This window comes from Micropterus salmoides, unplaced genomic scaffold (genome assembly GCF_014851395.1).
Source record: "Micropterus salmoides isolate LMB-PRFRI ecotype aquatic unplaced genomic scaffold, ASM1485139v1 Ms_hic_scaffold_2, whole genome shotgun sequence".
NCBI classification, from domain to species: domain Eukaryota; kingdom Metazoa; phylum Chordata; class Actinopteri; order Centrarchiformes; family Centrarchidae; genus Micropterus; species Micropterus salmoides.
This window is the reverse complement of record NW_024041150.1, coordinates 19553933-19565241: the sequence shown is the minus strand read 5'-3', so window position 1 is coordinate 19565241 and position 11309 is coordinate 19553933. Positions and strand designations below refer to the sequence as shown.

The 11309-nt window shown below is 38.5% G+C and overlaps 1 protein-coding gene across 1 annotated transcript in view; it reads left to right on the top strand.

The window, feature by feature from the left end:
- Positions 1-7435: 7435 nt before the first annotated feature.
- LOC119912224 (macrophage mannose receptor 1-like) overlaps positions 7436-11309 on the top strand; it is a 357347-nt gene continuing 353473 nt past the window's right edge. The window contains exons 1-5 of the mRNA XM_038731319.1: positions 7436-7635; positions 7802-7844; positions 10034-10204; positions 10498-10746; positions 10836-10935. Coding sequence (XP_038587247.1) covers positions 7811-7844; positions 10034-10204; positions 10498-10746; positions 10836-10935 — 554 coding nt within the window. The 5' untranslated portion in view covers positions 7436-7635; positions 7802-7810. The remainder of the gene's footprint in view (positions 7636-7801; positions 7845-10033; positions 10205-10497; positions 10747-10835; positions 10936-11309) is intronic.

Here is an 11309-nt window from a genome sequence, read left to right as displayed (position 1 = left end):
TAAATGAGTGTGCGTGTACTTGTATGTTTGAGTGTGTGCAGGGGAGTGAAGGAAGTAGTGATCGGGGTAAGAAGGAGTTAAGGGATGGTTGGGAGTTTAGGAGCTGGACAGCCTTAGGTACAAAGGTTGCCCTTCTCCTCTGAGGTCTGCAGCAGATGTCCTGAGGGGTCCTGTAGAATCCTGCCAGCTAACCTCAGAGTCTGCTGCTCACATACAGTGGAGAGGGCTCTGACTGGAAGTCCTATTATTTTGAAACAGACTTTAGCTGAGTTTTGCAGGCGGTTTCTGCTTTGCAGAGTGATGGAGTGGAACCAGCAAGAGATGGAAAATGTCATAACGCTCTCAATGAAGGAATAGTAGAACATTTTGAGGATGACCTTGCTGACCCCAAATGAGTTGAGCTTCCTCAGGAAATAGCGCCGCTGCTGGCATTTCCTGAGGATCTCCTTCGTGTCTGAATTAAATTTCATCAGATTGTCGAAGCTTGTGCCCAGCTACTTGTGTTCCTCAACAATTTCTACAGACTTCCCATGGATAGTGGAACAGCCTGCCACAGCCAGTTCCATCTGCTTGTTGGAAAAGGTCACTGCCATCTCCTTGGTCTTTTTCATATTGAGTTCTAGACAAGATTTATCACACAATTCCACGAACTCCTGAAGAGCTGAGCTGTGGTGCTGTAGGGAGCCTGAAAGCAAAGATAGGAGAACTGTGTCATCGGCGTACTTTACCAAGTGGCAGTTTGACTGGGCGGACCTACAGTCATCGGTGTAAAGAATAAAAAGCAGAGGTGAAAGGACACAGCCTTGCGGGGAACCAGCTGATGTGTACAGGACATCAGATAATGTGTCATTGACCAGAACTCTCTGTGACCTGTTGGTAAGGAAGTCGATTATCCACAAAATCAGTCTGTTGTCTAGGTAGAAAGTAAAGTTTCTCAGCTAGAATATGTGGCTGCATGATGTTAAATGCCGAGGAGAAATCAGCGAAAAGGAGTCTGGCTGTCGTGTTAGGAGAATCCAGATGTTTATGGATGGTGTCTGTAATGAAAACCTTTGCATCGTCCACCCCTCTACCTGCGCGATAAGCAAACTGAAGTGGGTCCATCTGTGAGTCTGTTATCTTAATAATATGATTTTTGTTGACCCTCTCCATAGCTTTCTTGGCTAGAGAGGTGAGGGCCACTGGCCTGAGGTCGTTCATGATCTTGATAGCACCTTTTTTTGGTATGGGAATAACTGTGGAATCCTTCCACAGCTGAGGGACTGTGCCACCATCCAAAAAACAACAACAAAAACAGTAACCGTAACAGTAAAAACATTAATAATATAATACATTATTAGGCTACTATATTTAATAGCTTGTGCATTAAATGGGGAACACTTTTTTCTGACTTAAATTAAGTAAGCTGTCCGAATAGAGCGGAGTACGGAATCCCTAAGCAGCCATCGATTCATATCTTTATTTAACTCCGTTTTCCCGTGATAACGAGATAATTTTCTCGGGATCTCGAGATAATAAAACAGAAGTTTAACAAAGGGGTTGGCAAGAACGTTTCTTAATGGTAATTTCAAGGTGTATTTCATGTCACTGATTAGCTCAGTGATTAAGGTGCACGACCCAGAGTCTTAAGATTGTGCGTTTAATCCTCATAGAAGATCATCAACTAAAAAAAAAAAAATCTTTTCCATATTCCTCTTCAACAAAGTTGTTATGAAGATGACTGATTCACATGCTCACAATTAATCACGTGCTCGAGTGTGCGCATCCCGGCGATTGGTCTACATACATCAATCTATAAACTTTTTATTTCCCCATCATTCCCAGGCAGAGGAAATTCATCCGCTTCTCAAAGTTTCTGATATAGCCGTCAGGAAATGTGTAGTAAAATGGATTCACCTGAATCTCTTGATAACAACTTTGTTGAAGATAATTATTAAAAAAACACACAAAAGAAGAACAAATAAACTTTGCAAAGAGCAGAGGTAGAACCTGCAACCCTTGGGGTGCAAGTCCTGCACACTACCAACTGAGCTAAATGCTGACTCAGTAAGGTCACTCGAAAATTATCGTAAAGAAATGCATCTGCCCACCCCTGCATTCAGCTGTCACGAGATAATTATCCTGTTATCACGAGAGAGTATATGGGCTGTTAGAGAACTTCCACACTGTTTACAAAGGCCTACTGTTATAACTCCCAGCACTGTTAAGTAGCCTACTTCTGATGCTGCTACTATTTAATTATATAGGCCTTCACATATAAGGTGCATATAGGCTTCTTCGGATAGGCCCCTTTATAATGCTCTAGTCACACTATGCTCACTCCGCCTCACTGTAACAGATCACCTCTGTCTCGCCTAGTGTCAGAACTATGGCGTCTCGTCTTTTCAGTTAAATTATTGTGACTTCTTTTATTAGCACCTCCGCTGATATAACATTAAAGTGCAGCCTATAGTAAAAAGTGTGTTTCATTTTTCAAACATTTTATAATGAGTTCATAGAAAAGCATGTAGGATAAAACAAAACCCAAAGGGAACACTACATTAACAAATGCAACAAATGGACGTCGTTAGGCCTTTTTCAGGGAGGCTGAAGCTGCAGTTGTTAATTAAAGTTACTTGTTTAACTTTAGCCACGCTTACTTGAGGTAAAGGAGAGGGGATATTTTATTTGGCTATGGAAAACAGTAGGCGTGTACTCACTTTTGTGAGATACTGTATATAGTAATTGTTACTCCAAATGTTTTATTCCTTCTGCTATCAGGTTATTAAAGCACAGTAGCCACTTTAAATAGGATCCTTATCAACAGCTTACCTATTTTGTTCCATACAGCATTTCAAATACTCCTTCAATGTTCTACATGAATCAAATATTATTTCACACATATACTGTAGTTAATTCATAAAATAAAAGTAGCTATAATTGGTTCTGTGCTAAAAGTGAAACCTTACCATGAAAATAATGCTGCTTCTTTTCAACTGTTTCTGTAGGCAGCAGTTCTATAAGTTTTCCAATTCACGTCCCTGCTCAGACAAAATGCTGACTTGCTTACTCACACACCTTTCTTTTTTGTGGTTTCAGTGTTTTTTGTTAGATTTTGTTTTTTTTGTTACATAATTCAGATTATACCGGTAGTTGTGAAGGCAGCATCTACCTCTGCTTCCAGCACCACCCGCAGATTTTTGTCGAGATTCAGGAACGGCCTGAGTATCTCAAGGTACGTGCTGGTGCATATGGGACTAAAAGATCAGATATATAACAGGCACAAGGAAGAGCTGGATTTACCAGCAGTCTTAAATAAATTCTAGGATTATGTTGATGTGCAGAAATTAGTTCAGAAAAAAGTGTGTTCTCACATCATTAATCATTTTATTTATTGTAGGTTAAAATAACTACCAGTTAACACGTAAGTTAAGTAACGTTACACGATTACGTAACTTAAATAAAAATATTTAATGTAATACTTTTAGTTTCACACGTGACATGAACACCGGTCTCCTGGTTCAAGTCCGGTTTCTGGCACGCCAACCACCCCATACCCCCCAAACCCCTCCTTCCCAGTCTTTTCTGTTAAATATCATATCCCTACCTTTACTGTCAAAAACTGACAATACAGGGCTTCCCCCACTGCGTTCAACTATGATGCTATAGGGATCCCCAGTGCGTTACAAACATCCACATGTGACTTGGGAGTGAGAACAGGCTGTAAATATCTAAAACTGCTGTTTTGTGTCTGTATTTTTGGCGTTTTTTAGAGATTATACATTTACAGACGGATTGTTAATCTTTTCACACAAATAATATTGAGATAAATCTATCTCTACTGCATACAGTAATGAATATCAATGAATTGCCAACGAGCATGTAACTTAGGAGAAGAATGTGGTATAGCCTACCTGGGTACTTTTCAGGTGTGGAGGTAAGCAGAAGCAGGATGTGCAGCAGGATCACCACCATGCTTATAAAACCTTCTCTAAACAAATCAAAATAAAGCCTACCTGGCAACAACACAAACAGGGTGAGAACTGAACAGACAAGTGGAAAACACATAAAACCAGCATAAGGATGGAGGGTGGTTTGCTGCCTTCACAGATTATTGTGCAGGTGATTTAACCCCTCAGTATGCCTAGTAGCCTACCTTAACATGACATGAACATTTATTTGCCCCGGTACCTCTCTCTGCTATAGCTGGCTTCTTTGTGATACTGCTTTTGCTCACTGAACAAGAGTCTGCCGCTTAGCAGCGAAACAAAAAATTTGAAAAATAAAATGTCGCCCAAGTCAAGATTTATTTAACAAAGATCCAAAATACACAATGTGGTTTTATCTAATGAAATATTCTGCTTCAATCTATATTTGTTGGCATTTAGACTTTTATAAACTACATTTTCACTGTGGTCAAAAAACTGTTTGCTCTCCCGCTTGCTGCACACAAAGGGAGGCACACACCTGTATTAATGGGGCGATTAAAGAAAGTTGATTTAATAAAAACATCCAAACTCATTTACTATGATGAATTACTTTATTGAAATTGAGGATTTTGTTCAAGGAATTTTTATGATCATAAAATCATCATAAAATATGACAACAGACATTCAAAGCTTCATTCAAAAATCTCAGTAGAAGCTTAATACAGCACTAAGTAGGCTAATAGCATATTAGACACAACAGGCTGGACAATGTCATCCATGCAACAGTGACTTTATCACCAGCAGCTCTGCTTTTGTGTTTTTGTTGTTTTTTACACAAATATCATCATAAAAATGTATAATAATGATAAGTGTGTACAGTTTGACACATCAAAAGGTCTTATGAGGACATTTATTTGGCCCTACTCCCAGGACAACATAACTGTGAGGGAGTGGCAGGTGAAATCTTATGGCATACAGTATGTGGACTATCTTCCTCTGAACATAGCATAATGATAATAAAAGATTTAATCATTACTCCATACAGACTAAAGCTTTCTGACAAAAGTATGTTCAGCAGGAATGATTTTGGTATCATTTTATTTCATCTAAAGCAGTGTTTTTGTGTTCGGAGGAGGACCGGAGGCGCTAGAAGCAATATTTTGTAAATGGGGGCGCTGAGGTGCTCTTGGGGCGTGTTTGTTGAGGTCAAAGTTTTAAGGCGAAAGTTTTACGCCAAAGATTAACAACAATACAAGTTTAAACTTTCAACTATTTGCAAAAAACCCTGTGGTCTGCAACATTAAAACCTGCCAGTTTACTTCACTGTGGCTGGACAAGATGGTGTGTGTCATAACTCTTCTTCTCTGTTTCTGTCAGATACTTGTGGCGCATCTCTGTGCTGCCTTCAGGGGAAGTCAGAGTATCATCTGTAAAAGTTTCTCTGAGCAATACTCCATGAATGCCTTTTTATGGCATTGGTTACACATTTACAAGATATAGGATACACAAAATATTATGGATTCTTATTAAATGGTGACGTTAGTCTCGTAATATGACTTTCAAGAGAGTTAGACAGTTATAGTCAATAACTGAATTAAAATGAATTAATGTATTAATGAGGTGAAAAGGCACCACATGCACAGAGGTTAACAGAAGACACAAAAGTGGAGGGAAGACTAAATTATGTGTGTTGACTCAGCATGGATGAGATTAAACAAGTTGATCTACAGGAGGAACAGCCTATTTAAATGCAATTAAGAATGCCTGAGAGCCTTACTGCTAATATTATATTATATCTTTATATTTTGAAATGTCACCTGCAACCTGAATTTTGTGCTTCCATTTATAGAAAGACAAAAATGACACAATTAATTGGAGCAGAAATTTTCAGAATGCAGGAAATAGAGAAAAGTCTTTAGTGCTCAGAATCTTCTGGGGGAGGATCAAGGCCCACACTTACTAAGTTCCCATCCAAGAAAACAGTCTCTGGTTTAACACCCAGTTTCTGGGAAGAACATTCACTTATTAATTAAATATAATTAATACTCACATGGCTTTTTTGTTCCCTGGGAAAGTAATAAATATGTTTTTTGTCATTCAATTATGTGCCTTTTTAAAATGTTTAACAGTAACGACGACCACAATAATATACTGTATTAAAACACAGTAAATGACAAAAGAAACTGCTCTGCACTATGTAGCGTGAGACAAGGGAATATTGACGCACACGGATCGGGTTTAGTCAGACCTGCATAGCTGTCCATCAGTGCATTTCAAATGAAAATGTGATGAAAAGTTTATCTTTTACTTCCTCATTCCTGTAGCAAGGTTGTTTTTGTCACACAAGAGCCTGTTTTTCTTGACCAAAGCGCCTATCTTGCACCCGGTGAAAAGTGGCGCAAGACGCAGCGCAAGTGTGATTTCTAGTTTCCAACCGACGCAGTTGTCATTTTCACGCCAGGTGCCCACCTTGTTTAAATAGCAAATGCACTCGTGCTCATCTGTGCGCCCATGGGAGTGCTGGTGTTAAAATGAGGCGCGGTCAGCCAAATTGTTGGCGCATTTCTATCTTGAGGCAGCAGAAAGCCATTGACCAAAAAACAGGTCTAAAGTCAATGGCGCAGTATTGAACTGTTTTTAGTTATTTTGGAGACGCATTATTCCGCTAAGAGAGGCGCTTTGCGCATTTACGCACGAGGCACAGCAGCGTAACATCATTGATTATTAAAATCTCCCGACACGCAGACAGGATCGGCCAGGATCTAATGTCTATTCATGTTCTGTGTTCTTCTACACATGGAAAAGGTCTCACACACAGTCAAGGTTCATAAGGTGAAAGTGTTTGGAGTGAAGCAGCCCTCCTCCTGATCAATCCTGAGCTCCATCAGAGCGTCTAAATTATTTCAGATGTTAAAAGTTGAATTATTTTTCTTCTGGAGAGTTTAATCTGTCACGTTTATAACTACAGTTTTTTATTTGTTGTGACTTTATTGCGCACATGGAAGCGTTTTAAATGACTGACAGCAGATTCTAATCATGAAAGTAAATCGTTAAAGAAAACACTCATACATCAATAAAACACAAAATAAAGAAGCCAGTGTAGGTGAGAGATGTGACCCACGACCGGTTCATCATATAATAACGCAGCACAGTGGGGATCCAGACGTTTCATACAGCGTCTGTCTGTCTCTCTGTTAACAGACCCCAGTCTGCAGTGAAGTTGAACATTAGGCTTCATGATCAGAGACACTTTTTATATCACGTCCACACCTCTGTCCATATCCTCTCTGCTGTGAGTCTGCAATTATGGTTTTAACAATGCGCCATTATAATAGCAATGCCCCAATGTACAAGCCATCTGGCTTTTAAAGAGAATGGGAGATGGTGTATTGAATGCTACGCCCAAAACACACCCATGACTAATTCACAGACTAAGTACAACCCTTTTGAACCGTGTGCCTGGTGCACTGACTGTTTTTTCCTCCGTTAAACTAACAAAATTGGAGCTAGACACGCCCCAAAAGCACCTGCGCCACGCACTTCACGCCGTGCGCTCACGTCGTTAAAATAGGGCCCTAAATCTTAACTGCCTTCAGTACTTAACGGCAGCTGAGCACCGATAAACATCAAACAACTGAGCTTCTGTACAAGCAGCACACGGTAACTGACAGTCGGGGGCGTCTGAAGTCTTGATATTTTTTATAAGGAGGAGGTGAAAGAGATACTGGTAAGTAAAATGAACAACTTTATCATATTCTGCAGGGAAAGTAATTGGTTATCCATATACTGACACATATCCACGCATGACCTCATATAAAAGGTAAGTGGAGTTGGTTTGCACATTTTAGTAGGAATTCATTAACATGTATGTTTTCAAATGTTTTTTTCCAAAGGTCTGGCTCATGGATTGTGGGCTGATCATCTTTGTGCTCACAGGTTGGTGCCTCTTTTTTGATTATTCTGTTGTTTGTTTGAGCAAGATCACGTTCACTGATGATATCTGGCTCATGGTCAAGGTGTACAGCAGACAAGCCAGTTTCTGACAAGCCAATAGATCTCCCTCCATCCTACACCTATTGAACTAAGAGAAAAAATCCAGAGTGAACACATAGATCAGATAAGTACCCTTTGTCAGTACAGACAATGGTATTTTAATTAAATATATGAACATATGGTCCTGCCCCAGATGCTCAAGTCTAAAGGAAGGAAGCATAATCTAATCAAAGTCAGGCCCAAAGAGTTTCAAGGGAAGAATTATTTTTTATCAGTGCCCCCTCTCTTCTGGGACTGAGCCAGTTGTCTTTATTATTGTAGAATCAACATATTGTACATTATTAAGCAGTCGTCACTCAGTACTGCATATATAGTAAGTATTTCTGCGACAAACTGAGTCAAAGGGTACAACTTATATTACAGAAAATGTTTAAAATGACAAACATATTTGTAGTTGAACTGGTTCTATTTTATTGTCAGTGGTAAACAGTGAACACATTCACTGAGGCAGACTGGAACTTGTTCTGACTCAAGCTGATAGACAAAGTGCGAAGGCACCAGACATTAAATCTAGCAGGACTGTTTGGTTCAGTTTCAGAGAGCACTCATTTTTTCCATGCTCTGTAGTCATGCTACAGTGTACGCTACAAAAATTTCACCAATGAGGAAAATGTATTGTAAAACCTCACATTACAGCTGAAACCACCTGATGCATACACTCAAAAGAATCATAGACTCATTTAGTCATGTCAGCTTACTTCTTCTTTTTAACTCAAATAGCTCTGACAAGTTTTGGATTTTGAACTCAACTGTATGAGTTTTAGAATGTTAAACTTGCATTAATTCATTTTGTTGACTATTTGACACTTTCGTCGTGTTGATTAAACTTACGTATGTAAGTTATCAGTTGAAAAAAAGGTGAGAGTATGAGGATTGCCTAGGTGCTGCGTCTTTTGAGTTTGAGAAAAACATGTACATAATCAACTAATTATTAGGGTTTAGCAAGTACTTGGTTGAAACGAGTATCCGGTACAGATACTTTCTATGAGTATCATCAGAGTAAAATGTGTCAATATCTGTTTTGTCATAAACTATAAATATATGAATATAAAAAAATCAATTACTATTCTCTGAAGCTCTCTGAAGCTCAATTCTGAGGCTGTACAGTAAATGGTTTTCTAATAAATATAGCAAGTTCTGATAGAAATTTCAGGCTTAAATAACTTCCACTTAATACCGCCCACTTATAGACTAAGCCCCGCCCATTCTGAGTACAGATACAGAAAATTTGGTGTTCTTGCTCACCCCTGCTAATCATACACTGCAGATAAGTCATATATTCAAATTCCAACCAAAATATAGACACTTCTGTGGTAAACAAGACTAGTGCCACCAGTGGAAAGGGTTCCAGACAACGGCGTTAAATCCCTTTCAGAAAGGAGGTGACATCTGCTGCTATTTTGAACTTTGACTGCGGCGTGCACAGGCGCCCAGCAAGCTACCCTGCCCCGTCACAAGTCACTGAAGATAATAACACAGTGGTGCTGTTGTTGTGGTCTGTCTTCAAGGCCCTTTATAGATGTAAACTGAAACAAATTTGGAATTTAAATCCCTTAACTTGAAATGGAAAGTAGTATTAATTTGGTTAAATTGCTTTAACTTGAAACTATGAGTCATTTAACTAACATTGGGACAACTAGAATACTGTAGTTATATCCACTTTATGAACTTAAATTTATGAGTTGAAACAAAGGCAATCTTCAAGTTGAGTTATCTGAACTTAAAAATGTGAGTTGAAGGGGTGTAGAATTGTATGTTTGTTAGACAAGTGAAAGCAAGTTTCCTTGAATGGGCAATGTAATATAGATAGTTGTTTTAACTCACAGTATTAAGTTCCAACACCAAATTATCATTAATTAAACAAATTGTATAACGTAACATCATGAGTTGAAACAAAGCTTTTCTTAAAGTTGAGTTTACTCACATTTTTAAAGCAGCAATTGAACTTAAGTTTTTAAGTTGAACCACCTAGATAATTTTTTACAGTGTAGTGCCTCTTCATGTTCACTGTAAAAGAGTCTACACGCTTTATAATAAATAAGTAATAAAAAAATGAAAATTCTTTGTTTCAGGAGCACTGGTCAATGTTGCCTCTGCCCAAACTCGTCAGTACTACTTTGAGAGTACACCACTGAACTGGACTGAAGCTCAGAGCTTCTGCAGACAGGTCTACACTGACCTGGCCACCGTAGAAACCATATCTGACGTCAGTACCATACTCAGCACCACACCGAGCTACAGAGGCAAGTTCTCAATATTGGAAACATATACAGAACATAAACATAATATATAAATATAAACTGTATAATCATATACAAACATAACAGCCAGACAACAACCAAGTTTTTGATAAACTTACAATGATTAGATAAAATAATATAATATGATATAATGGAATGTGAAAGAACAAGAAAGGCCCTCAATAAAAAATAGAGGAGACATAATTTAAGGGATGTTAAGTAAGTTATTTACATTTTAGGTAATTCCGCAGGTTTTTTGATTCCAGCTGTTATAAAGTGAACATCTGCTTCAACAGGCAAAGCTTGGATAGGCCTCTATGATCACAGCTGGAAATGGTCCCTGAGTAACAGCAGCTTCTATGGTGAAGCAGACACGGGGTTTAGAAACTGGGCTCCTGGACGTCCCATCAATCCTTATGGTCAACAGAACTGTGTGCTGCTTCTAAACAATTACTATTACTATTACTATTACAATTACAATAACTTCCTTGGAACATGGATGGACATTAATTGCAACAACTACTACTTATCTGTGTGCTACAATGGTGAGTTTTTTTTATAGCATAAGAATTAACAAAAACCTAAATAGAGCTTCTGCATAGCACATTGTTAATAACTTCTCTTATATTTCCAGGTTCAGTAAATGGCACATCTTCCTTTGTAAAAGTCAACAAATATTTGAAGTGGACTGAAGCTCAGAGATACTGCAGGGAGAATTATGTCGATCTAGCCAGGTACAGTGTGCACTAATGAAGACTCCAACACATACAATAGTTCAGTACTGAACCAACTACTTAACAACTACTATCTGTTCTGTTGATGAAACTCAGATTATTTAGTATTGTGACAGATGATAGGAATCCCAAATGGATTGGATGATCTTCCCTATTGTTTTATTTGATCTTTTTTTAAATTCAAACCTATTGGTGTTAAGGGATTCCCAAAGGGCTTTTTGCATAAACTAACAGGTGTGAAAGTTGTGAAAGAATGTGCAGGACAGATGAGAGGTGATTTAATTGCAATATATACACAAATGAGCAAGCTATTGATATTACAATGTCAACAAGTATATATTTAAGGCAATGGGTCCCTGATAGTGGTGTTAAGG